Source organism: Pimephales promelas, chromosome 19 (genome assembly GCF_988280905.1).
Source record: "Pimephales promelas chromosome 19, fPimPro1.hap1.1, whole genome shotgun sequence".
Lineage (NCBI taxonomy): Eukaryota > Metazoa > Chordata > Actinopteri > Cypriniformes > Leuciscidae > Pimephales > Pimephales promelas.
The window spans coordinates 26,981,782-27,009,179 of record NC_142787.1 but is presented as its reverse complement, the minus strand read 5'-3'; the positions used below and the strand labels follow the sequence as shown (position 1 = coordinate 27,009,179).

General features: G+C 36.9%; 4 protein-coding genes and 1 long non-coding RNA gene across 5 annotated transcripts; 2 read left to right on the top strand and 3 right to left on the bottom strand.

The window, feature by feature from the left end:
- Nucleotides 1-6,413: 6,413 nt before the first annotated feature.
- epdl2 (ependymin-like 2) lies at nt 6,414-9,834 on the top strand. Its single transcript, XM_039693927.2, has 6 exons — nt 6,414-6,570; nt 6,695-6,729; nt 6,827-6,961; nt 7,081-7,267; nt 8,354-8,444; nt 9,609-9,834. The coding sequence occupies exons 1-6, from the start codon at nt 6,492-6,494 to the stop codon at nt 9,733-9,735; spliced, it is 654 nt and encodes a 217-aa protein (XP_039549861.1). The 5' UTR covers nt 6,414-6,491; the 3' UTR covers nt 9,736-9,834.
- A 1-nt stretch (nt 9,835) lies between these two features.
- On the bottom strand, nt 9,836-13,369 carry otub1a (OTU deubiquitinase, ubiquitin aldehyde binding 1a). The gene is made up of 7 exons (XM_039693926.2): nt 13,231-13,369; nt 12,762-12,823; nt 12,065-12,163; nt 11,790-11,908; nt 11,428-11,512; nt 10,658-10,852; nt 9,836-10,383 (listed from the first exon to the last, which is right to left on the bottom strand). Exons 1-7 carry the CDS (start codon nt 13,274-13,276, stop codon nt 10,186-10,188), a joined length of 804 nt encoding a protein of 267 aa, XP_039549860.1. The 5' UTR covers nt 13,277-13,369; the 3' UTR covers nt 9,836-10,185.
- Nucleotides 13,370-13,900: 531 nt separating this feature from the next.
- On the bottom strand, nt 13,901-15,826 carry cox8a (cytochrome c oxidase subunit 8A). The gene is made up of 2 exons (XM_039693928.2): nt 15,651-15,826; nt 13,901-14,286 (listed from the first exon to the last, which is right to left on the bottom strand). Exons 1-2 carry the CDS (start codon nt 15,768-15,770, stop codon nt 14,179-14,181), a joined length of 228 nt encoding a protein of 75 aa, XP_039549862.2. The 5' UTR covers nt 15,771-15,826; the 3' UTR covers nt 13,901-14,178.
- Nucleotides 15,827-18,151: 2,325 nt separating this feature from the next.
- slc22a6l (solute carrier family 22 member 6, like) lies at nt 18,152-25,907 on the bottom strand. The gene is made up of 11 exons (XM_039693972.2): nt 25,532-25,907; nt 24,375-24,772; nt 23,620-23,723; nt 23,361-23,515; nt 23,067-23,235; nt 21,359-21,482; nt 21,161-21,276; nt 20,857-21,071; nt 20,598-20,706; nt 19,265-19,468; nt 18,152-18,587 (listed from the first exon to the last, which is right to left on the bottom strand). The coding sequence occupies exons 2-11, from the start codon at nt 24,753-24,755 to the stop codon at nt 18,494-18,496; spliced, it is 1,671 nt and encodes a 556-aa protein (XP_039549906.2). The 5' UTR covers nt 24,756-24,772; nt 25,532-25,907; the 3' UTR covers nt 18,152-18,493.
- Nucleotides 21,482-22,964, top strand: LOC120494677 (uncharacterized). Its single transcript, XR_005625876.2, has 2 exons — nt 21,482-22,218; nt 22,551-22,964. It is a non-coding gene; the product is annotated as an uncharacterized LOC120494677 (long non-coding RNA).
- Nucleotides 25,908-27,398: the final 1,491 nt, after the last annotated feature.

Below are 27,398 nucleotides of genomic sequence, written 5' to 3'. Positions count from 1 at the left end.
TGTTTTTTTGTGTTTAGTTTTTTTTTAAAAGGACACTGGATAACTTGTCATTTTGTAATACTCATCTGGATTGGTGGTTTACTCGTCAAAGCTTTTATAGTTTATAAGTTTATATGTGTCTCCCAGCCCTGCAAATCTGGTCCCTTAGATAGAAAGCAGCCAAAAACCCTTTAAAATCAGCAACTGTGGCCAGTTAGACAGTCTATCTCAAACCAATAGACAATCTTAGACTAGTTTAAGCTGTTTTACCCCAGCAGGGAATGGGTGGATGAGTTGTTATGAACTATCTTTCTAATAGATTGATCAGATAGCACCCCTTTAATCTTTTCTATTTTACCTGTTCATGATAATTTTTGCATGTATTTATGCATAATTGTTCATGATTGTCATGCATGATTTTTATTGTATTATATTACATTTTTATTATTAATGTATTTAATTGTATTAATGTATTTAAATGTATATTATGTAAATGTACTAATGTGTTTGAAAATACACAATAAACCTTGTGCAGTTAAAGCTTCAATTGTTCTTTTTTCTATTTCCCATTAACAGTTAAAATAATATTTCTACGGATTTTCTACAGGTTACACAGTAGCACTATAAAATAAATACAATAACATTTCATACTATACAGTATTATTAAAAATTAACAGTGTAATTCTGTACTTTAATATGGTAAGAAATTACAGTAAAATAATGTTATTTAATTTGCAGTATGCTTAACAGTACTGTAGTTAGTGTTACGGTAATTTTACTGTTAAATGAAATACAGCAAGTACTGGATAATTGTTGCCAGTAAGTTACTGTTAATTTGACAAGAAATTTTTTACAGTGTGTGCAATTAAATGAAACCTAAAATTAAATCAAACAATGTAATCAAAACAATCAAACATTTCTATAATTACGTCTTAAATACCATTATGAAAAAGAAGTGCACTTAAATAATTGTATTGAATGTGCGTTTCTAATGTATACCTAAAATCTTAAACCTGTTCAAATAGTTATTTAATAATATAAACAGCCACTTAAGTTTAAGTTGAGTACGCTTTCATTACTGTTTCTTAACACACTTAAAAATTTCACTTTTTAAAATCAGATGAAATGTTTTTTGGTTAAAGTGCATTAAGTTTCTGCAATGCTTTTAAGAAGTACACTTTTAATGTGTTGACTTATATAGTAAGTAAATTGTACTTAAAACTTTTTCTCAAGGGTGGTCTCCCAGCCTGGTGTCCAGAAGCCCTATACAACCATAAAATAGACCATAACCTAAGCCCACCAAACCTGCTTAGGCTGGTTTGAACTTTTTCTCTTTGAATACAAGATCCTACTATATTTGCATGCAATCTGCACCACTACAATGTGAATGTGTAAATATTTCCATGAGCTAGACAAGGCTTTCAAAACCTGAAAACTTGATGCTATCGATCCACAACTGGAAATGCGAAGTTAACGTGACTGGACTTGACATGGGAAAAGAAATCAAGAAAACATCCAATTACATCAAATAAGGAAATAGTCCAAAAGAAAATAAATACTCTAACTCGAAAGCATGTTAATGTTGCTACAGGCACAGGCATGATGCTTCCAAAACAGACTGAGGTGAAAATCTGTGAACCGAACTTGCCAACTTCTTTCTAACCTGAGCTCCAAATAATAAGACACAGCTCAGTGCATGCTTATCTCACAAAGACCACACACGACACATCATTTTCTCCTGTCCACTCCTATTGGCTCAATCTATCTGGGTTAATCACATGGATCTATTTATTAAATAATATTTTGCATAAAAAAATAATATAATAGCAAAAACCTGTTATTTGATAAGCCTGGTATAATTTCTAGGGGGTTGGCAGGTATTAAACTCTTGAAAAGAAAACTTTATTAAATAGTTTGGCATCATGTTTCATTGTTTAGGGGAACAATATTGAATACAATGGTAACACTATAAGGTTCATTAGTTAACGTTAGTTAATGTAATGAACTAACAACGAGCAATACGTCTGTTACAGTTTTAATAATGTTAATTAAAAAAATTCAACTCTTCATTGTTAGTTCATGTTAGTTCACAGTGCAATAACTAATGTTAGCAAATACAACCTTATTACGTATTAGTAAATGTTGAAATTATAAGATTAATAAAAGATTTCTTCATGTTTAGCTCAGTTAACTATCGTCAACTAATGAACCTTATTGTTTAGTGTTACCAATACAGCATATGTATCAGATAAATATATGGCAACAGGTTGTAAAATGTCATGTAATGCGACTCCCCCAAACAGCAATGATATTGAAGAATTAATAATTCATGATATTCACAATTCTTTTTAAAAATATTGATTATTAATATTTAAATGTGTACATGTGAAATATTTAAATTTATACTTTTAACTTTTATTGAAAATGGTATGTATAACGTACCCCCCCCCCCCCCCCCCCAAGGACTTGTAAATATGTTTAAACCAGATTTTCAAAAGTGTTTACCTTTCTTTATCATGGGCACTATTATTCTATCTTTTAAGACCATTAGATCCTGAGAAGCAGGTGTGTCTCTGAGATCAATCTTCCGCCGAGACAGCTGGAATCTTCTAGACTTCATAAAAAACACTACTTTCCCATCAAGTTCAAGAAGTGCTTGATAATTACACACCGTACACTTTCCCACACATGAACTGTCATAATCACACTCTCTGATTGCTAGGCAAAGAAAACATGACAGGATGATGCATGTTTCCTCACAAAAACCCTAATGGCCATTAGTGAATGACGACGTTAGTGAAGGTTTACTACATGTTAAATTGCCTGTGTCTGCACTCCAAACAGAACACAGATGCTGCATGTGAAAGTAAAATTCGTCTGTGTATAGTACAAGTTGTGAAGCGTGATCTCTGCTACTGATCCTCAAAATCGCTTCACACGATCTGCTTCAACAAGTCAACATTTCTCACATCGTTTTCCATTGATTCATGGCAGTGACAGAGTGTGGCAGAGGGTGCTTATGATGTAGAGCATGTTCACATGTGATGAAGCAATACACGCATCAATCACTCAATGAACAGGCTATTTCAACACTTGAGCAAAAAACCCAGCCAAATGCAGCAAAACTGTCATCTACATCATCCTGCATACTAAATATTCTGGGATTTGTGCACCACTAGGGCAACCGGAATTGCAGAAATAAGTGTTTTTCCTTAAAACACAGCCGATAGAAAAACTGATAATTCCTCTCCAAAGTCACTCGATTTGTATTATTTCTGTGAGAATTACAGAAAGTGATTTACAACTATCCTTACACATTTTATTAAGGCCTTGTTAGCTCCTGCTGGTTGATCCCGTAAACACATTTTATGATGCAAAAAGCATTCATCTCCACTTAGGGCCATGTAAAAGTATTCTGATCAAGTAAATAAACCTTTTTTACATGCGTAATTGAAAAAAAATATTATTATGTGGAATTGTCTTAATAATTTTAAGGCAACGGGTTTTAAGTTTTAAGATTGCTGATATGCTCACACAAAAATTGCTGCAAAAGATGCTTTCCAACAGGTTTTAGGTTTTAGTGTAGCTTCTGTCCACCACCGTTGACTTGACTTGGACAAAAACTACGATAAAACCTGTCGGAAAGCATCTTTTGCAGCAATTTTTGTGTGAGCATATCAGTGCTGACCACTCAGTGAGTTTAAAGGGACAATGTGTACGTTTTTAATGGGTTTTATTATTTAAAATCAATATTTTTATTCAAAACCAAAACCCGCGAGCTTCTCCTCCTGTCCTTACGGTAATCTCTCTACTGTGCGACAGAGAGTCGCTTGGTTATGATGCAATCGTTAGCCTACTTTACAAAAAACTGCTTCTACGGGGCCATAACATGTAAGATACAAGGTAATGGAGCATTTTATACATTGTCGTGTTTCTTTAGAAATAAATAATGGATAAATGGGGTCTTCAAACGTCTCAGATGTAAAGTTATTTGCTGTCAAAGTGACGCCAAAATGAATGGGAGTCAATGGAAATGCTAACGCAAGTGAAGTTCTGCTACAAGAGGCTTCAATTTCCGGTCGATGGATTACCCCCTTGGAGATCAAAATTCATTTGAATGCACAATACATTTTTACCGCTAGATGGGAGAAAATCCGACACATTGTCCTTTTAACGTCTTTGTAAACTATGGTTTAATGCGTTTTATGAAGAATTGTTCTAGTGCATCTATGCAACCATTGTGGTAGTAGGAGGGCGCAACCACAGAAATCGAAAATTCTCGGGCCAGCAGCATACGTCCAAATTTCAATCTTAACCGTCCTATTTCATCAGAAAATCTTAAAACAGGGCTTTAAGTGTAAAATACCGATCTTTTAAGTCAGCTCATCACTTTTTAGTGTAAAAAAATTTAATATTGAATTTTCTTTTTTCTGCCTTTCACATACTCAAAACAATTGCAAATGAATCATTTGGCTGAAAAACGATCAATTAAAAATTAGACCGTTTTACGACTAAAGTATTATTTTAATCAAAGAAGTGATTTAAACAGATAGTTAACCAAAAATAATTACATTATGTTGTTCCTAAAAAAAGAAAAACAGATTTTTGTTGTTGTTGCTCATTTTTGGTGAACTATTCCTTTAATAAAATGTTTTTAATAAATACAAACTGCACATTTCTGCTTTTTAAACCATTTCTGTCACTGTATTTTTTTAAAGAAAGATACTGGGGGTAACTGAGGATAACAACCAGATAAAAGGTTCATATTTAACTTACGACTCCTTAGTGGACGATCTGCCAATGATATATAATAGTGCACAATAGTGAAGAGGTCAACAGCGTAAAGTGTGTGGTGTTCATTGCAATTTCAAAGGTCCGTGATAATAAAATGGTAAATATAATATGTGTGAGATTTATCTGTCCTAAACCAGTTCAAATCACGAGTTCCAGCCTCAAAGCCCTGAAAATAAAGCTATGATCCTGCCAAGAAGTCGGATCAACTGTAATTACAGGCCATTTAATGCGAAAGGATATGTTCAACTTACTATATGTTTATTCTTGAACCAAACAATAAGGAACTGTCTCCTGTAATCAAAGAAGTCACATCGCGGGTCATATGAGTCGCATTGGTCTCTTGACAGACGAGACGTTTGTCACGTTTGTCGTACTTTGACTGCAGTAAAGAAGTAGCCTAATCAATACATAATCCAGACTGTATAAATCTTTATGTCAAAGGGAAAGGTGTGTGCATGAGAACACGAGAACTCTCTAAATGAAGCACTTAGCCCATAAATGTTTCTTTTGATGTGGTCTTGTTTAGTCTCAAACGTGTTCAACATGCAGAGGCTTGATTCCCCCTTACTCACCCCAGATGTAGTCAGAACCATGTTCACATTGCCATGGGTGTTTAAGTTACATTAGGACGCAATAAGTGTTGCTTTTTTTGATACGTTCAATAGGAGTCACAAACCCTATGGAATCGCCCCACTGAACTGATACAGCACTCAGTGTTGTAGTACTCGAGACTCGGACTCGTCTCGGACTCGGTCTCGAGACCATATTTTAATGGTCTTGGTCTTGTCATGGACTCGTGTCCATTTGGACTCGGAATTGACTCGTACTCGAACATTTTTTTTTTTTAGGACTCGTAATTATTCCCGAGTCCACTCGAGTTCAATTAAAAATTCAATTAAAGATTTCTCTAAGTAAATAAAAGTAAATTAGGTAATCAACCCTCACTGGTCTCGGTCTCGACTCGGACTCGACCGTCTCGGGCTTGACTCGGACTCGACTCTCTATGGACTCGATCTTGACTCGGACTCGACTCTCTCTGGTCTCGGTGTCGACTCGGACAGCACTGCCATTGACAGAGGCGACTGTGAGGAAATATCAGACTGCTGAATTCTGCAACTGGCCAATCAGATTTAAGTATTTCAGAAAGCCATTAGGCGTTTTAAAAAATGGCTTTTCAGCAGATATAGAACATAGATGACTTTTTAGAAAGCTATAATCATCAGATTCTGTCAATTTGACAGTTTATAACTTATTTTACTGTTTTAATATCATCAAATCACCTTGTTTTTCTCCATAGATTGTTATATGACTAGCACCTGCACTTGGACATTGACCTGTGGCAAGCAAATCTGAGGTCATAATATGCTGAGTTTTCATGTGACTAAGGGGATTTTTTTACTCCAGTCCAGGTTTTACACACGCACTCATTATCTAGGGACACCTATTATTTCCTATTATTGAAACTTCAAAAACATCCTATTTTCCTTCTTTTTTAGCACTTACTAAATGATTATTCCAACTAATACATAAAGATAAGATGCTTGTATCACCTCTAAAACCTTTAGTGAACTGGATCACTGACCCATTACCCAAAAGGCCCAGTGTGGGTGAGTATAAAAACATGGAGTGATGGTCAGGATTCAACTCTATAAGAAGAGGTGGGTTTGGAAACACCGCTGTTAGTCGCTTTGGCACCTGTTTGTCAGCACCCAACAGTAATGATGAAGATCCTGTTTCTGATCCCAGTTTGCCTGAGCCTGATTCTCAGCAGCTGCGCACAGAAGCCCGAACCCTGCAGTAAGACCTTTTGTCCTACACATTTTAGTTAAATTTATAGTGCAGTTGAAAGAACTAAAAATGTATATATGCTTGTTTTGGATCCTTGTTTAAATGAAACTTGTTATTCTCCCTTGACTTCCAGAGTCTCCACCCTTGCTAGAGGGGGCGCTGACTGCAGTATGTGGACTGTCTTGACATATACATTTGATAGCAGATAACTACTATGTGTTATGTGAAAATGCTATCAGTAATATTATATTCTTCTCCAACACAGTTCATCCCAGGGCAACACTTGCGTGTTTTTGAGAAATTCTCCTATGATGCCTATGGACAAAATGTCAGAGTTCTTGCATCTGGAAAAGATGGCAGCGAGACCTTCTTTGTAGACAGGCTTCTGCTCTATAGAGAGGTAAAGTACCACGGTTTAAGGAGAAATAGCATCGCAAGACATGTATTTTGCACAATTCATCATTGGGGATTGTGTTGCTGACTGTTAATATGACCCAGAGTTTGCACTCCTCTCAATAGGGGGTCAGCTATGAGATCCACTACCGCAACCAAACTTGTATTAAGACTGCATTAAAGGTGCCATTCAGACATATTGGGATTCCCCATGATGCCCATTTCCTGACTCAAATGGTCTTGGGTAGCAGCTCTATTCAAGGACAAGGATTGCTCGTCAATAACTGGAATGGAACAGTGAAGGAAACAGAAGGTAATGTGCACCGTTATGCTTCCTTATGACTTCGATAACACGAATGTATAAAAACATAACATGTTTTTACTTTTCGAAACGGTCACAACAATCCCGAACAGTCTAGTGAAATATAAAAACGTATAATAGGCTTTGCCTCAGTGACAAAAACACATTTTGGAAGAAGTATTAGTGTGTAGATGTTTTGAACAACAACAAAAAAGTTACTTTTAAGGGAGTAGTTAACTATTGAAAAAAACTTTTGCTGATAATTTACTCACCCACATGTCATCCAAGATGTCCGTGTCATTATTTCTTCAGTTGAAAATTAAGGTTTTTGATGAAAACATTCCAGCATTTTTCTCCATATAGTGCACTTCAGGTCCAAAAGACAGTTTCAGTGGGCTTCCAGACGAGGAATAAGGGTCTTATCAAGCGAAACGATTCCTCATTTAATAAATAAATAACAAAGTTTAGGTTTTATAAGCTCAAATGCTCGCCTTGCTCTGTTCGTTCTGTGACGCACGTTTGCGACTCTCCTGTTCGAACTCGTTCATCAAAATGAACAAATCTTCATTTGGTTCATTCAACGAACAAAACGAACAAATTGACTCTGAAAAAGATTTGTTCATTTTGATGAACGAGTTCGTACAGGAGAGCCACGTACGTGCATCGCAGTACAGAGCAAGGTGACCATTTGAGCTTAAAACTTAAAGTTTGTTTGTTTTTTTTTAAATGAGCGATCGTTTCGCTTGATAAGACCCCTATTCATCGTCTGGAATCGTTTAAAGCCCTTTGAACAGTTTGCACTGAAAGTGTCTTTTGGACCTTTAACCGTTTGGTTACCACTGAAGTGCTTATATGGATAAAAATGCTGGAATGTTTTCATTAAAAACCTTAATTTTTTCGACTGAAGAAAGAAAGACATGGACATCTTGGATGACATGGGGGTGAGTAAATTATCAGCAAAAGTTTTTTTTTTTTGAAAAGTGAGCTACGCCTTGAACTATTCCAAGTAGCTTGTCGTTTTGGCTTGAATGAACCAATATAAAATTGGCTCTAGTTCCTTTGCTAGTTGGCTTATGTTCTCTGTACTGTTCTCTGCAGAAAACTACCTGCTGACCTTCACTGCGTTTGGTTGCGTGCCTCTCTACACCATTGATTTCACACAGAAAGGGGAATTATCTGTCATGACAAGGTTAGTGTTGAAAAGTAGGCTGATCTCCCTTACAGAAAACATAACCATGTCTAAAGACCCATGGATAATACTTAGGTAATCAAGGCTGCAATCTTATCCTTTACTTAACCACATTTGTAGTACACTGGTGAAAAACAACAGCAGATTATGCAAGCGACCCTCTTAACCAATTACATGTGTTTACATTGCCTTTCCTCTTCCTCTGATCAAGGCTGTCTACATGCAAGCATAATGAATAACATGCACATAAAACAAAAATTGTGCTTCATGAAAACAACTAATTCTGTTTAATCAAAATAAGAAAAGGAGGATGCTGAATGGGTCACAGATGTAGACATAACCTTAATCTGAACATTATATATATATATATATATATATATAATTTTAGGTTTTTGAAAGAGGTATCTTATGCTCATCAAGCCTGCATTTATTTGATTCAGTATCATTACTCCAGTCTTCAGTGTAACATAATGCTTCAAAAATCATTCTAATATGTTCATTTAATACGGAGTTATTATCAATGTTGGAACAAAACGCTGTGCTGCTTAATATTCTTTTGCAACATAAAAATTTTAAAAGAACAATTTATTCAAAATCAGTTCTAACAATACACTACAGTTCAAAGGTTAATGCTTGGTTAAACGCTGTTCTTTAAAAAAAATGTTTTATTAAATGATAAAAGTACAGGTTATATTAAAAAATACATTTTAAAACCATTTACAACATTTATAAAAATATCAACATATTATACTGATTTCTAAAGGATCATGAGACACTGAATACTGGAGTAATGTCTGATCAAAAATCAGCTTTGCATCACAGAAACTAATATTTTAACGCGTATTAAAATTTGAAATAGTAATATTTCACAATATCAGAGTTTTTTTTCTGTATTTTTGATCAAATAAATACAGCCTTGGTGAGTAGAAGAGACTTCTTTTTAAAAACTGGTACTAATTACATTTTCTAACAGTTAAATATATACATTTCCTCACAATTTTGGATTGTTTCTTCTTCCAATTATTGTATACCATCACCCATTTGTTTTTTAGTATTTTACACCTTAATCACCCCTAGGGATCACTGAAGTAATATCTTTAAGCAAAGAAACAGTCATCAACCTCAAATTGACCCAGAGGCCAACACAATTTCTTCTTTCCATAGCTTCTTTGACCTAGTGGAGGGAATAGAGAACCCAAATGTCTTCATCCCACCTTCATTCTGTGATTCTGTGGAAGTGCTGCCGGCCAAAGAAGGTGTCAAGACAAACTCCTTCATTGGTCTTCTCTAAGAGGAACAATGTGTATGTTTCAGTGCATGTATTGTCTAGCTTAAATTGCAGCATGGATGCATTTTAAACCTACGCACATTAAACAGTGTGAGATGCAAACTATGACTACTGCAAGTTATTTTTTATTCTGATGAAAGTCAAATACAGTCAAACATGATAAAGCAATTTCCATTCCTATCATAAATGACAGGCAGTCTTCAACTACAAGAAACAAACAAAAAGAACACCTAAACGAAATAACCATATACAACTGAAAAAAAATGTATGATGAAGATTAAACTGTACAATGTCCAGTGCCTTGTATAACAGATTCTCCAAAATTCTCCAAGAGTCTTGGGTCGGGGTTTGACAAGAAATTGCAATGTCAAGTGCTGGGTTCACATTTCACAGGTTTAGAGTCGAGTCAAACCCACAGCACAGAGATAGACGAGGCCTTCAGAAGCCGATCTGCTATTTGTACAGGATGTCGTAGTGGCCTGGTCGGTAGAGGAGGAAAATCTTGGGCTCTCCGCCTTCAGGGAAGATGTGGTGATTGACTGTTCCCCCCTCTCCTCGATCCATGTACTCCACCTTGATGCACACGTTTAAAGCCTGAGCCAGAGCTATAATGTGAATGTGATCACTTTCTTTGGACATGGGCTCCACCTCCTGGCCAAAACAGAAGGACACGCTGGTTAAAAATGTTGCAAAGTCATTGAAGAGCAGGTTAATCTACATCAGGGGTGTCCAATCCTGCTCCTGGAGGGCCAATGTCCTCAAACCTTTCCCAACACACTTGCCTGGATGTTTCTAGTAACCCTGAGGACCTTGATTAGCTGGTTCAGGCACATTTAATTAGGATTGGAGGATCGGAGCTAAGCTCTGCAGGAGCAGGATATAAAATATCACTTTTTCAAGTGACGAAGGACTTTTTCAGTGTTACCTGTTGGCAAAACTCTCGAACGGTGCGACCACCCTCTATGAAGTGCTGGAAGAAGTCTTCCTCTCTTTGCAGGTACCCAGAGGTCACCAGCCGCAGATAGACGACCAGATAATCCGATACACTCTGCTCATTAAAGGAGCCGAGCAGCTCACCCACAGATGGTTGCTTATCGCATGTCTCAATCAGGTCCATGAACTGAAGTGAACAAGACAAGAAGAAATTAATTGTGCAAGAAATTCATTTATGATTACCCCAGAGAAAGAAAAGGGCAAACGGGAGATATGCGATCTCAAATGTTGCACTCATTTTCATATATAATTGTTATATCAACAGGACTGATTTTAAGTTTCCAGAAGAAACGTTCTTTTTTATATATATAAAATATAAATAAACAGCATAAGTTCACATATCACAACTTTTGCACGCTCAAGTTCGTTATTTCAAATGTAGGCGATCATAATGGAAGCAACGCGGTCGAGGTGCAACGCGCTCGTTTTTTCCAAGCACGTCCGCGCCGCGTCGAGATAAAAACAGCTCAACTTTTCAGAATAGTCAGAGCATAAGCGCTCAGTAGGTCACGTGACTAGAATCAACCGGAGCGCAACCGCCTGAGCGCTTTGGAAAAAGGAGAATGCGGTGCGATATGTGAATCCGGCCCAACAAAATGACTAAAATTTAGATAAAACTGGATATAGAAAAGTGTACAAAATAAAAGTTAATTTAAAATATAATAAAATACATATTATCTGGACATTCTTCCAAAGACTTACTGTGTTGTGAAAATCTTCAATGGTGAATTCTGTGAAACCTTGGCTCACCAGATCCAGTTTACTCTTGGCAGCAATAGCCTTAAACCTGCCGGAAGTGAACGGAACCAAACACAATCTTAGAAGTGTGTGCTGAAGGTTACAAGACCATTATCTTCTCATACTTTCATGAAAATGATCTTAACAGGCTTGACACAAGTAGTTTGTCAGTCCACATGGAAAGTGAAAACGCTGCATGATGTGACAATCACTGCCATTTAGAACATATTTCTATGTTTTTATATCTAGTTTTGTGGTGAGGGAATCATTTATTCTGCTACATGAATAAATGATGTTCACTTGAATGAAGGCTGGCAGGTAGTTACTTATGTAATTCTTTGCTATCTTCAAGTAAAGACTCCAGATGTGAGAAACCAAAGGCTCTGTAGAAACAGTTCCCATCTGGCCGTGTTTTGCGTATTGACGAGTACTTCTCCTGTAAGTCCTGTTTTTGAAAAGAAAAGTCAGAGATAGGGATGCTTGGAAATATTTGTGTATGTGGCTAAATAACTGAGATAAAAGACAAAGATAACTGCATTATAAAAAAAAAAAAAAATGGTATTTTATAAACATTCATTCTCTATTGAAAAGGTTCACTTACTCTTATCTTCTGCTGGTAAATGGTGTCATCATCTGAATATTCTCGCTTAAGGACAGACAGTTCCTGTCTTTCTGACACCAGAGAAATACTGGTTGCTATCTGCAATTACATTCAAGATGGGTTAAAGATTGAATATTGCATTTTTTTTTCTTAATGAGCATCATGGGCATTCATTAATATATGTCAGTATTATACATAATACAATACAAAAAAAAAAAATGGTCGCCTCAAATGGTCACCTTGCTCTGTTCTGTGACGAATCTTTTTCAGAGTCAATTGGTTCATTCCGTTCATTTTGATAAATGAGTTCGAACAGGAGAGTCACAGAACAAAGCAAGGCGACCATTTGAGCTTATAAAACTTAAACTTTGTTATTTTTTTTATGAGCGATCGTTTCGCTTGATAAGACCCTTATTCATCGTCTGGAATCATTTAAAGCCCTTTGAAGAGTTTTCAGTTTGCACTGAAACTGTCTTTTGGACCTTGAACCATTTGGTTCCCAGTAAAGTGCATTATATGGAGAAAAATCCTGGAATGTTTTCATCAAAAACCTTAATTTCTTTTCGACTGAAGAATGACATGGATATCTTGGATGACATGGGGGTGAGTAAATTATCAGCAAAAGTTTTTTTTTGTTTTAACTCTCACACATGATATTACAATACAAATGTGAATGAGTAGATCCCTCGACAATTACCTCTTGCTGAATCTTATCTTGCTGTGCTATAATGGCTTCGTCATATGCAAGACAATTCAGCCCTGTCAAAAAAACAAACACATGTAAGTGCAAAATATTACATGGTCAACTAATTAATATTGAGTGTATGTGTTACTGCGAGACGAGTGTAAAGGTATTCCTACATTTGTTTCCACAGTGCAGTGCATTTATAAAGGCGGTGTGACACACGGGAGAGATTTTTCGTTGAACGTTTGTTTTAAGAGGTAACGTTAGCTAATCGCATAATACAATTATTTGGACACTGAAACAAGTAACGTTAATGTTACTTTTAAACATAAACAATGACCTCTCAGCTATTGTTATTAGCAGGTAAGCAGAGCGCTAGCTGTTCATGCCTTAGCTCCATACAGCTCAAAATACCAGCTACATGAGCAAAACGATGTAAACAGGATTTGGTTCTGGCTAATAGCGGTAAAATACTTCTCACCATCAGCCTCTTTTTGAGGGATCTCCTGTTGTTGCTCCTCCGCCATGTTCCTGCAGAACAGTCATTTCCGGTCACCTGATTGATTGGAACCGCTGGAGAGATGAACCGACTTCCGGATGAGATTCTTCACCACTTTGTAACCTCACTGCATTATTGTTTTTACACGTGTAACAACGGTATTTTTATTTTTTTTATTTTTTAGAGTTTCTCCCATAAAAGCTGGTGGTAAGTATACATCTTGACATTATTACTAATTAAAAACATGTTTGCTTTATTATTTTCACAAACAAAGAGTGTTGTGTATCTTAAAAGGAAAAAAATAATGTATTGAACTAAATTAATTACAAGTATATCATCACTTATTTCTAAATGGTTTACATACATTTGTGTCAGAAATTAGATGTTTGTTACCGTATTTTGATATCTACATTTGATCAGACCCAATAAATGATTCAGTAAATTTGTTGCAGGTCTCCAACATTAACTTAGCTTATACATGTACAAGCTTTGCAGTCATTGACCGAGCTATCTATTACGAAATATTTAAAGACATTAAAATACAAACCCGTCATGCAACAGGTTATTGAAATGCATTATATATGATGCTTTATTCCAGTAGCATATCATCTATAAATTGGTAGCAGCAACAAAAATAAATAAATACACAGAATTTAGGATTTAATGATTTATTTCAAATGTAACAACTCCAGGTAATAAGAAACACCCATTATTAAATGTTATTACACAGTTGGTAACGGAGCAGACGCTCGGTGTAATGAAGACCGGAGTGTTTGGAGGAAAGTAACCAGTCACATGGAGAGGTAGTTGGGTGGTTCAAGGAGAGAAACTGCTCTGCTGTTCAGGTAAATCGGAGGTCTGTGCGATGGTGGTCCCAATGTGTTAAAAGCAATAAAACCAGACATATGCTTTCAGTCAATGACAGATTGATCACTCAGATGCAGAATCCTTCTTTTTATAGTTTTCCAGGTTTGCCAGAACCCACCCAGCTGGTCCCAGGATGGCAAGACTAAATAAGGTCAGACCAACTGCTGTCTCCTGTAAAAACAGACACAAGACCCAAACAACTTTTAGGTAACCATATTCTATCTCGTGAACGCAACATTATAACCACTTAGTCACCATAGTATATTTTAAAGGAAAATTGCAGTATTTATTATAAATGATTTATTTGTGCCCATTATTTTTTTTTATGTGCCTTCGTTATTGTTAATCAACATATCTTCTCTGATGATGGTGTGACCACAATACCAAACCACGAAAATGTAATCAAATCCCAATGGACAAAATCAAGTCCTGCCCTCTATTTTTCTTATTCGAGAAGCAGTTTCACTCAGACGTGTAACAATAAGAAGAAAAAAAAATATGAATCACAACTTCTGTTTCATGCTGACTAATAGAACTGTAGCACCATGCCGATGACACTTATAACTTATAGCACTGTACAGACTTTATACTTTCCTTCCAATGCATTTCATTGCCATCTTGAGATTCAACTTCAAACAGAATAAAAAAAAATGCCTTTGAAATAAGGAATCATCATACATGTACTATTAGGACTATTATTTTTCCTATATGAACGAGTTATTTAACAATTAGCGTATCACCCATTTTTGTCCTGGCTTCTAGCTATAATTCATTAAAATTATTTTTAAACCATTCAAATGCAAAAGAGAACCAAATCTCCAGAAATTGAGAAAGATCCAGAACATCAGTAGCAGTATTGATATCAGTGAAAATATATATATTTGTGTTAGTAACTTTTAAATTACAGGAAAACTTGCATTTCGTTTTTAATCGATTGACATACTTAGTGCAACATGATTTAGTTGTTTGTTTGTTGCTATAATTAAATATTCTGGCACATACACATACCTATAATCTCTCTAATTAAAGCAATAAAACGAAAACATCCTTTGCAGAAACAAGGAACCGTAAGAAACATACATAACGTAAATGGATGAGAGATCATGAGGAAGACATGGTAATTTACACTGTCTGTAGCTAAAGTATTAGCTAACGTTAGCTAGTGTATCATTATATACCGCTTGAAATAAACACAATAAACGTGAATTATTTTTTACTTTAAAGAGGATCGTAAAATTAATACAACTAAAAATGTTGAGATTCAGTTCGCCATCGATCCTCTTGCTGCTCCATGACCTTCCGAATAACCGCTAAGTTAACGAAGTTAGCTGCTACGGGCCTATGAAGTTTTGTTTTGGGTGACGTTTCAACCACAAACCACATTAGTCCACGAATAATGCGAAAGTGCGAGTGATTCAGAGCTCAAACTGAATTTGTTTCTGATGACCATGGGTCTAAAGGTGAATGCCAAGGATATCATGGCCTTCCCTTCGCGGGGGTTCAGAGGAATCATCCAGCTCTCTACAGATACTCACAGTGGGCCCCAGTGCATCCTTGGCAGGACGCGAGGCGATGTTGGCTCGCTGTACGATGGTTGATCCCCGCAGAACCGGAGAGGTGCTGATCCGAGCGATTCCTCGCAGAAATCCAGACATCTTTCTGCTCTGATATATCGAGTATGTAATGAACAGGAAGAGGAAAATGACACCGCAATCTGCACTGCAGCAAGCGCTCATGGGAAACATCCGTATGCGTGTTTATGGTAGTTGTAGTTTTTTGGACATAAACTATTTTTAGCTTGTCACACTGTTAAAAATAAACAGTCTTGCACAGTCACTAGTTATACATTATTAAGATTATTCATTACATTTGTGTTTATGTAACAGTGACAGTGCTTCTTCGTGGTGACAGTTAAATGGTCACTAAACAATCTTCTTTTACTTTTTACAGAAGCGCCTGCATGCCTCATGAGAACAACATGTGCCAGTCGATGCAAAAGAGCAAGTAATCAGATAAGAAGTTGACCTATTATGAACTAATGCAGTGTCACCAAAATGTAATGGGCCTGGGACACATTTTTGGGTGTGCTCATGGTAAACTTTCACAGTGTGGACCACATTATATATATATATATATATATATATATATATATATATATATATATATATATATATATATATATATATATATATATTAAAGTTTAAATTTTCATGTGGCAAAAAAACAAAACAAAAAAAAAAAACAAATGAAAAGCTCTTTATTATATTTTTTATTCTTTTTACATGAATGTTTCAAGTAGGTTTATTTTTGGGACCGATTTCTAAATGAATATGAGTCTTGCTTTGGTTGTTTTTGTTACCACCATTGCTAGAAGAAGAAAAAAAGATTATAGCCTAGGCTTGTCACTGTTTTTGTTGTACGCTGCCACAATAGGCTGTTCTGTCATGACAACTCTTGGAGTATTTTGCATAGTAATGGTATGACAGAATATGTTTGGTCTAGGCCAGTGGTCTCAAACTCGCGGCCCGGTGATATTTTGTGGCCCCCTACTTGACATTAAAGCTTAATTGTTAATGAGGCCCGTCGTTGCGTGTGCCGCGTTTTTATCCCTTATGGGCTACCATAGTCTCGTGACAGTTTACGTTGGCTTTGCTGTCAGCCGCGAACACCGTCTATGGCCGCGAAGTACAACCATTGACAATATAAGAAGTACAACACGCCTGGAAAAAATGAGCACGTCGCTTCAATTATGAGCGCGCGCCTACTTTTGAAAAAACAAACGTGAGCGCGCAAAATATGTCACCAGGCGCCTTGGCGAGCTACCACCTATCAGGCCACGAGCTACTGGTAGCTCGCGAGCGACGTGTTGGAGACCCCAGTATGCTCCATAGCCCCTGCTCTAAAACAATGTGAGCATAATCATTTTGAGCTTGTAATATGTGTTCAACAGGTTGATAAGAAGGTTAATATCATTTTAATGCGTTGTATAAGGACATGAGCAAATATAAGTATCGCAAAGATGTGTTATAAGGAAAAGACAAAAGTTTGTAAAATTAACTTCAACTATCAGAAGGACAGCTCATGAAGAACCAATCATGTACAGAAAGGAATGAACAAAGTCAGAGGAACAGTTAAGAAGAAACGCAAATAATACATTTTGAGAAGATTGGATCAGTTGTGCTCCTTTTTTTTGTGGAATAGCTACTTGATACGCCCCGCCTGACCCAGACTTTGCCCCCAGTTAAGTTGAGTTTGAGACCCCTGGTCTAGGCAGAATAGATTTGCATTTTTATACATTTAAAAGGGTTTTAGTAACATGTCTGCTTGTTGTTGTTTTTTTTCTCAGTTGTTGTGACTGTCTTAGGAAACATAAGAAAAGTGTCAAGATTTATCCCACGACTATTGAGAGAAATGATCACACAGGGAAGAGAGTGACCACAGAGACTTCAACATTATGCAGCACCGGTGTTCGGGAGTGGCAAGGTTAAAGCCTTTCTCAGATCAACAGTTACCTTTCCTTTCCTCTGATGAGTGGAATACCAACACCAAAACTGACCGACAGGAAACCAAAAGATGAGGCAAGTGGATGGTGATCAAGAGGGGGGGGGGGAGAAGAACATTAACATATTCTTCTTAATGCATGTTTAAGCAACAGTACCTGCAATAGATTGTAAATTAGGATACTTTAAGATCTCTATTGTTCAGTTCAGTTCATAAGCTGTCAAATAAGACCAAACATGCCATAGTTAGAACTCACTAGTTGATAAATAGTATGTAATGGAGAGCATATGTCCTGTAAAGCAAATGGTACAGATGTGTAATTGAGGTGTACGACTCTGTCTCTAAAAAATAATTTAATTCAATACAAAATAATTTAATCGGAGAGATGATGTAATATGCCAAGAACCAACAGGCTAAATAACAGCACCACATTAAATTAAATTAAATAATTAATTATTTATATTTATTAATTTTAATGCATACTACATAGCTTTAATAAATATTATCAAATTAATATTATCAAACACAAACCACATTTATCAACAATTTGTATTCTTTATTTCTTTGCATCATCATGTAATAAAACAAAAAATCCACACTCTCTCTCTCTCTCACACACACACACACACACACACACACACACACACACAAAATATTTCTAAAGAGCAGAAAGCTCCATATGAAGCTCTATTTCTCACTTTGCCCAAGTAAATAATACTTTTAACTTACATTAATTGCAGTCAGAAAAACAAGTTCAAATTCAAAGAAACCCCCCTATACTGCCGTTGGTTGTTTCCATCATATTAACACTTGAGTTCTCTTCGGTATGGCATCGATCATCTCAATTAATGTCATTTATTGAAGTGAAGTGACCATCTCAGGCAGACTCTTTCAGGAGGACACAACTGGGATCCTTCTTGGCCAAATCCTCTTTTTCAGCTAATCTTTTGGAATTTGTCCGTCCTAAACCTCTATAATAAGTGAAAAGAGTTGAAAAACATGTTATTGTTAGCAATTTACACAAACTTTGCTTATTTGCACTTTAACTTGTGATATACAGTAACATTCTCTTGCGATATCAATTGCATTATGTTTGATCAAACTTGAATGTGTATCAAGCCACCACACTGCAAAAAATCCAATTGCAAATTGTTAAGTTTAAAATGTTTCGTTGAGTGGACAATTTTTAAACACAACTTTTACCTATAAAAACTATGTAACTAATAGTTACAGGATACGCCCAGATACGCTACAGGACATCAAAGAAAAAGACAAGACCTTCTTGCTGGATGCCCCCATATCTAAAGACAGCCTATTTTGGGAGTCTCTGACTGCTGTGATGGAAAAAATTTCGGGCAGCGAAACAGGAATCTGCTGTTTTTCGCCAGCTCATCAACTGGTAGATGAATTAGTTGGACTGGACTGGATCATGGAGCAATTTGAGTTGGACTGGTAAATGAATTTACAGAGAAAGGTAAAATTAACTATTTTAGAAATAATTAATTAATAAGTTTAGAAAGCTTTAAAAATGATTTAGCACAACTTTGACCACTGAAGTTGAGTGAACTCAAAAATGCTTTGCAGCTGGTGGCTTAAATGTTTTTAAACTCAACTTTTTTTTCTTTTTTTTTACTGTGCACAGGCTCACCTGTCGTCCACATCCTGGATAGTATCAGGCAAAGATTGTCCAAGGGTTTCTGGGAGAAAGTAGGCGAAGATCGCACTTAAAATTGGAGCCCCTCCATAGATTAAACCAGGTAGCCATTGGGAATCCTCTCCCAGAAGGAGCACCATGGGGGCCACCATTGCTCCAAACCGAGCCATCATGGAGACCCATCCCATTCCGGTCTGACTGAGAGGACACAGCAAAACATTGCATACGTTGACGTCAGTTGCACTGGAAAATAGTATGGGATTCTGGGATTCCTATTATTGCTTGTCAAAAACCAACAAATTATATGTCCCTCCCCCCAAAATTAGAAATGGACAAATTGATACTGTTATATTTGTAATTAGAATATATATATATATATATATATATATATATATATAAGTGACATTTTTAGGCTGGTCTGCAGTCAGCGGTCTAACAGCTGACTGACATGACCAATTAAATCAAAGAAGGTGGGATTTAACTAAAAGGGATTCACAAACACCAAACATTAATTCCAGTGCAAGTAGCATATGGGGTTAGATTTCGGTCACAATTCTGCGCACGCTAAGCAAGTTTTTGTTTAAAAAAATTCCAAGCATATGAAGTAGATTGATTATTATTTTAATGTTATTACATTGCATTTCAATGTTTATTTAATGGCTTTTTTTATTCGGATGCGAGTGATGAACCGTTTTTACACACTTATTTCATTAAAAGGGGAAAAGTCTGTCCATCTTCATTTCTGAAAATGTGTAACATTTAAGACCCCAGTTCAGTCACATTCATGTTTCTCTAATGTTAATTACATAACTTGCAGTTCAGAAAGAAGTTAAAACTACCACTTGAGGTGTGGCAAACACTGGGACATTAGTACGATTTGATTTTGATTAAAAATAAGCTAAAAAAAAAGTATACTTAAGTAATACTTATTTTAAATGCAAAGTTGATTTTCGTTAGCTCGAAATATTTTCTTATCTGCGAGACGAACGTTTCTCCGCAAAACTCAGTTCATGCGAAATGCCCTTTTGCGCGCTCAAAATGTGATCTTGCGCGCTCAGAATTGTGACCGAAATCTAATCCCATTGTAGCTAACCTAACTGTATAAAACATATTTATAAATATTATTGTTCTGTTACTGGTCTTGGTCTTCTACCTTTTTCTTTATTCCATTTAATCAATTTTAAAAATATATTATTTGTTTCCTCTAAATAAAAAGACCATTACAACCCACCCCCACTAATGTTCAAGACATGCTTGCGGCCTTGTGGACAAGTGCAATTAAGCTGTGAATCATAGGGAAGTTCTTTGTTGTTTAGGATTTAATTACCGGATGACCGTAGGATAAAGCTCTCCAGAGTACAGGTAACAGCAGCTGAATGACGCAGCCAAGCAGCCCTTCCCAATCACTGCCAGGCTGGTGCGTAACACTTGCATGTCTGCACATTCAAAAACATGAGTGTCACAAATACATTGCTCCATGATCAGCCATATGAATGTCAAACCTAAATTGTGGTGAACATATGTGACAATGAGACTGCAGTTGTATTATTATTGCGCTTTACTGCTAACCAGGCTCAAATTCTCACCATAAGGCACCAGAAGATTAATGAGTATCATTACACCAGCCAGTGCAAGAGCTGCGCACTGAGATGGTCTTCGTCCTAACATGCTCATGGATATCGTAACCAAGATTTTGGCTGGTATATCCACCGCTCCAAAGATAATCTGGATAAGATAAATGCTGACCCCAAATTTCTGCAGATCCATGGAGAGGCCATAGTAGGCGAAGCTGGTTGAGAACCTAAGATGTTACAGTTCGAAGGTCACCAAGTGTGGTATGATTTAAATGCGGGTTGTCAATGAATGAAAGGGTAGGATTGAGTGACTGACCAGACTGCACTAAGGCACATGGTGATAGTTCTCATATTGGATGTGCGCAGGAGGTCTAGAGCACTGTAAGAGCCCTGTGAACAGGCCATCTCCTTCTTCATGGACTCTTGCAACATCTGCATGCACAGCCACAACAGAATAAGCACACCGAATGACTCGGAGGATGCCGAAATTGATACAATCCACATGAAGTCATACCTCAAGGTTGATTTTATCGGCTTCTGCTCGGCGTCCATTTATGCGAGCCACCGTTTTGAGGTTTTTTACTGCCTGCTCTGAGTTCTTGGTCAGGACCAGCCAACGAGCAGACTCTAAGAACCACCTGCAGAAGACAAAAACTCAAACATGAGAAAAATAAACATTGACTCGCACACTGTAAACAAAACAATCTTCGCAAACATTTTCTAAGGATTTCGAGAGGAGGAAGACTTGCATTTTTTTTTGCCCAGCCATATGAATTTGAAACCAAATACACATACGCACCAGATAGACGTCATCAGCGTCACTGCGGACTCGTGAATGTGGATTGACAACAGAAACGGAAGACAATACAATACTGAATAAAGTTGTAGTTTTGGTTATTTTTGGACCAAAATGTATTTTAGATGCTTTCGAAAATTCGAACTAACCCACTGATGTCACATGGACTACTTTGATGATGTCTTTATTTCCTTTCTGGACAAGGACAGCATACCGTACATACATTTTCAATGGAAGGACAGAAAACTCTCGGACTAAATCTAAAATGTCTTAAACTGTGTTTCGAAGATGAACGGAGGTCTTACGGGCTTGGAACGTCATGAGGGTGAGTCATTAATGACATAATTTTCATTTTTGGGTGAACTAACCCTTTAATAGACATATTGTGATTGTGTAAGGTTCCTGTTTTTTTTTTTTTTTTCTTGTAGGCGATGGAAGATAACCATGCCCCAGACTAACTTGCCGCTTGCCGGTTGCAATCTACTCCAATCCTCCCCAGGCCAGCACCCAAATCCTCCACTTACCGCTAGAGCCCAAGCCCACAAAAATCACTTTGCTTGAGTAGGACTTACAATAAGGTATCATTTGTTAATGCATTCGCTAACATGAACTAATGGACGTGTTTTACAGCGTTTAATAATAAATGTTGTTCAGTGTTTATTAATGTTAATTCACAGTGCAAGTAATAGCCTATTAACAGACACAAATTTTGATTTTAAAAAAATGAAATGTTGAAATTAACATGTCACCATGAAAGCAAACTTTTTGTTAATAATAATAATAATAAGACATTTAACACTTACGTCACTAATAGTGATTAATGACATAATTTTCATTTTTGGGTGAACTAACCCTTTAATAGACATATTGTGATTGTGTAAGGTTCCTGTTTTTTTTTTTTTTCTTGTAGGCGATGGAAGATAACCATGCCCCAGACTAACTTGCCGCTTGCAATCTACTCCAATCCTCCTCAGGCCAGCACCCAAATCCTCCACTTACCTAGAGCCCAAGCCCACAAAAATCACTTTGCTTGAGTAGGACTTTGTGTTTAATTTAGCTTTGTTTCCAGTTCAGTTTCATGTGTTAATTTATCTGTTGACATGGTTTTAAATTTCCCCTCATGGCTCTGGTTAATCATCCCATTTAGCTCCAGTGTTATTGCCCATTTTTAGTTGTTCTTTCTCTATGATTGCTATTGTATAGTGGTTGTTCCGTTCAAGTTTTTTTGATTTGTTATTTAATAATGCTGCACATAGATTCTGCTACTTTTTTCATTCCAACTTCCAACGCTTTTTACACTTTTATTCAGAAAGGGGGCATTTAATTGATCAAAAGTGACAGTAATGTTACAAAAGATTTCTATTTCAAATAAATGCTGTTCTTTTCAACTTTGTTTAGTACAACCCGTCATGAGCAGAAGACGCACCATGAGTAGAGGAAGGACACATAGAAGGGCAGAGAGACGGCCAATGTGAGCCAGCGCCAGTCTCTGATGCAGTAAGCGATGGCTACCAGGATCAGCTGGCCTGTGGTGTAGCAGTAGCCCGTTCCTGTGCCCACCACCGTCCGCACGCGTGTGGGGATCCATTCCACAACTGAGGAGAAGCAACAATGAAACTTCATGCTTTTCTCCTCTAGATGTCACCAAATACAATGTAAATCACATGGATTGAATAGATGCCAACCTCTGATCCACAGCTGTGTTATTCACCATACTCACTTAGAGAGAACGAATTGAGCACCACACCAGAAAGGGCCATGCCACAGCAGACCCGGAAAATGCAAAACATGGTGAAGGATGTAGAGAAGGCAGCACATGTTCCTCCAACCGCCATCATCAGGTTAGAGATCAGCAGTAAAATGCGCCGGCCAAATCTACAACAGATTATGGGAATTTAATTGGTGTCCTACTGCATTTCCATCAGATGTTTGGTTTTTTTGATGTTGTTGTCATGTTTAACTGTAAAAGCTGTCACAACCTGTCAGAAAGTCCCCCAAAAAGCACTGCTCCCACAAGGACACCTCCCATATATGTAGTTTGACCCATCTGTTTTAGCGCACGCTGGTCACAAACCAAATCCCACTAAAAGAATCAACATTTTAATTAAAAGAACACAGGGAAAAACATACGGCTACACTTTATTTTAAGGTGACGTAATACTTACTCAAATAGTACTGTGTAATTTTAATTAACTAAATGTACTTACTATAGAATTAGGGTTTGGTTTAGGTGTACTGTAGTTATTTATAACTTATAGTTATTATTATAGCAAGTACATGTAGTAACGTGTAACTACTTTTAACACCTTAAAATTGAGTGTTACCAAACTTTCCATTCTTTGCTTATTACTTGGTGAACAAGCAGAGGTCATTCAGTGCCCCAAAAAAGTATTTAGACACACAAGCACACTTGCAAATATATGATTTTCATTGAATTATTGCACAAATGGTACTTTTTATTTCATTTTTGGGTAACACTTTACAATAAGGTATCATTTGTTAATGCATTCGCTAACATCATGTTAGCGAATGCATTAACAAATGATACCTTATTGTAGCAATAGTTCAGATATATAGTTCAGCGTTTATGTTAGTTCACAGTGCAAGTAATAGCCTATTAACAGACACAAATTTTGATTTAAAAAAAAAAAATGAAATGTTGAAATTAACATGTCACCATGAAAGCAAACTTTTTGTTAATAATAATAATAATAATAAGACATTTAACACTTACGTCACTAATAATAGTAGAGGTCATTTCTGTCATGTTGTAGTACCATCCATCCTCACACTTCTGCATCTCTATCTCTTCCTCTTCCCGTAGGCTCTCTGAACTATTGCTGTTCAGGAGCTGCCACTGAGGATGTGCGTAGCGTCTACAGCGTTCCGGTTGGCCGTTCTGGCCCAGGGGCACCGTTGCCCGCAGCATGTCCCCCATGGAGGATATTGAGAGGTTGGCGTTGGGGGCGCAGTGGTGCGGCGGCACGGCGGCCACAAAATTCTGCAACAGGTTATGGCTGGCCATCATCAGGATGGGCATACTCAACAGGGTGACATGCAGGATCTGGAAGCGTCCTGTACTGCCCACCTGCTCCAGCAAGTCGGAAAAGGCCATGGCTCAGATGTCCGCAACTATAGGGAATATCACAGGTATTACAACTCACGTGAGGAATACAGTTTATAACCCAATGTTCTGATAACTGGGTTGTAAAATGTGTCTGTGGGAATATAAAGATAAGTCATGTTGGTCAAAAATTCACTTATAGCCTCTGAAATTGCATTTATCACACTCAAATTATATTGCAATCATAAAACAGTTACTTTGCAACATATCTGAATATTTAAATATAATAATTTAGCAGATATGTTTATCCAAATAATTAAAAATACAAGTGTAGATATTATGGAGATGTAAACGTTTTATGCTAATACTGTAATGTTGGCATCACAGTATAAAACAGTTGTACTTAAAGATTACGTTTTACAATTTCAGTCTTTCTACCTTAAAATTTCTCAATTCAGTTACATTCAGTTCTCATTTGTTTCTATAGCGCTTTTCATAAAACATATTGTTTAAAAGCAGCATTTCAGAAATGTACTTATACAAATCACACAGTTAGCTAATAATGTTTTAATTTAAACAATGTATTAAGAAACAATGAGCGCATTGAAGTAACAATACATGATTAGATATATAGAAAATTGGTGCATGTTGATTCAGAACTTATTTTTTCAGTGTAATTATAGCAATGTGAGAGAAAATAGTTTCTATACCATTTGTTTCAGTGTAGGCCTCAAATCCAATAGCAAATTAAATACAAATAATATAAATACAAAGAACACTAATTAAAAAGCTTTACAGATGAGCATAAAAAGCAAGTGCGCACGGACCTGTGGTGACTTGGATGTCCTGAATTTTCTCCCTAGAAAACAAATGGAACTAGAAAGAGATTCTTAATGGGAGAAATAAATGGAGAAACTGTTATGCGTCGTTGTATAATCAGCTCTTAAATTCCTCTGGCTTTCGGGTGGAAATGCACCAAAGGTTTGCTCTGGATTAGAAGGTCCACGTTTAAACCGCTTGTGGCACGAACAGACTTTTCCATGAGGAACAGGAAGAGATGCCTCAGCTCTGAAGTTGTTGTGCTCCTTCTGGAATCCCTTGGCTAACCTCTGTGCTCGTACCTGCTGTGTCCTGAAGATTGTCCAGTGTCCGAGCCGGTGGGGTGTTACTGTGAGGAACTGAGTACAACTCAGGGTAGATTAGTGTGCGGGACATCATGTCTCATTATCAATGTAAAAGGAGGAGGGGATTATGGGTAAATGAATTTTTCTTTTGGGCATAACTCTCTGCTTAGCTGAACGTAGGCAGAGAATTTTGTTCACTCACGCAATAAATGAGACAGAACATGTATGACAAAGTAGAAGAGTAACCAGTGATGTTGAGATATTTTATGTAAGGGGTATTTTCAACATTAAATGTACAAATAAATGCAGACTGAGGATGTGTAGGTCAAAGGCCATATATGCTTAACCAAAAAGTGCTTAACACAGTAAAACTAACAATCATATGATTGGCTTAGATCATTACAAATCAATCCCCAGAACAAATCAAAGTGAAGAGAACTTGAGTGGCATTGCTCAACTGTATGATATGTAAAATATTACCAGAGAGAGAGAGAGAGAGAGAGAGAGAGAGAGAGAGAGAGAGAGAGAGAGAGAGAGAGAGAAAAGAGGAGGCAAAGGGAGAGAGCCCCAAGAAAGGGAGAGAGACATAGCATAAAAAGAGCAGAGCATGAAAAGAGACAGAACAACAGTTACAGTCTTCTTTTAACCTTTTCCTGACCATGTGACTAAAATCCAATTGTGAGACATTCAAACTAACCAATCAGATAATTACACTTCCCCCATTGTTCTAAAGTTGTGACAATTCATTGATCCCCAAAGTACACAAATCTTGGCCTACAGGCCTTGATCACTATCAGCCCAATAGTGCAAACTCCAAATGGTTCTTGTGGTTAAAAGAAGGGGTGAAAGTTAACACAGTAAAGTTAATTTCAAAAGTCTTGGATTATTTTCCATCCTACATAATGATATGTTTTTATTGTATTTAAATATTTAAATATATATGTTTAAACTTTGTCAACAGTGTATATTTCTTAATCCTGTATTAAAATACAAGATAATCTTTTTTTTAATTAATTACATTTATTAGCATTTCAGCAGTTCCACAGCTTTGTGACTAGTGAGCAAGCCACAGGTAACAGTGGCAAGGACAAAACTCTCTAGAAAAATAAATAAATAAATGAACTACATTGAAAGTAAATTTATTCTCAAATTTCCCTTGGGGGTTCACAGACCCTAGTTTTAAAACTCCTGAATGTGTTCACTAAGGTACAGCGGCCAGTATTGATGTGTCAAAGTGTCAAAGTGAACACTGTGGCTGTGTCCAAAAATGTAGAAATGCTGCCTTTCCATGGTGGAAAGACATCAAGGTGTAAGGAAGGACTTTCCTAAGACTGAATTTAGGAATTCGAAACTGCAGTAAACCAATAAAAACTCACTAATCAGTAAAAGAGATCAAAGGGACAGAGGGCACCACACAACTGACCCAACCCGATATCTTCCCCCCATGTTGTGGTTCTTGACTCTGCACAATATCTTCTCTCCTCCAGAGCTCATTCAGGCATTCAAATCTCACAAACCTCCTGCCTCCAGCTGTGTTATGCAAGGGCAAAATAAATACTTCTGGCGCGAA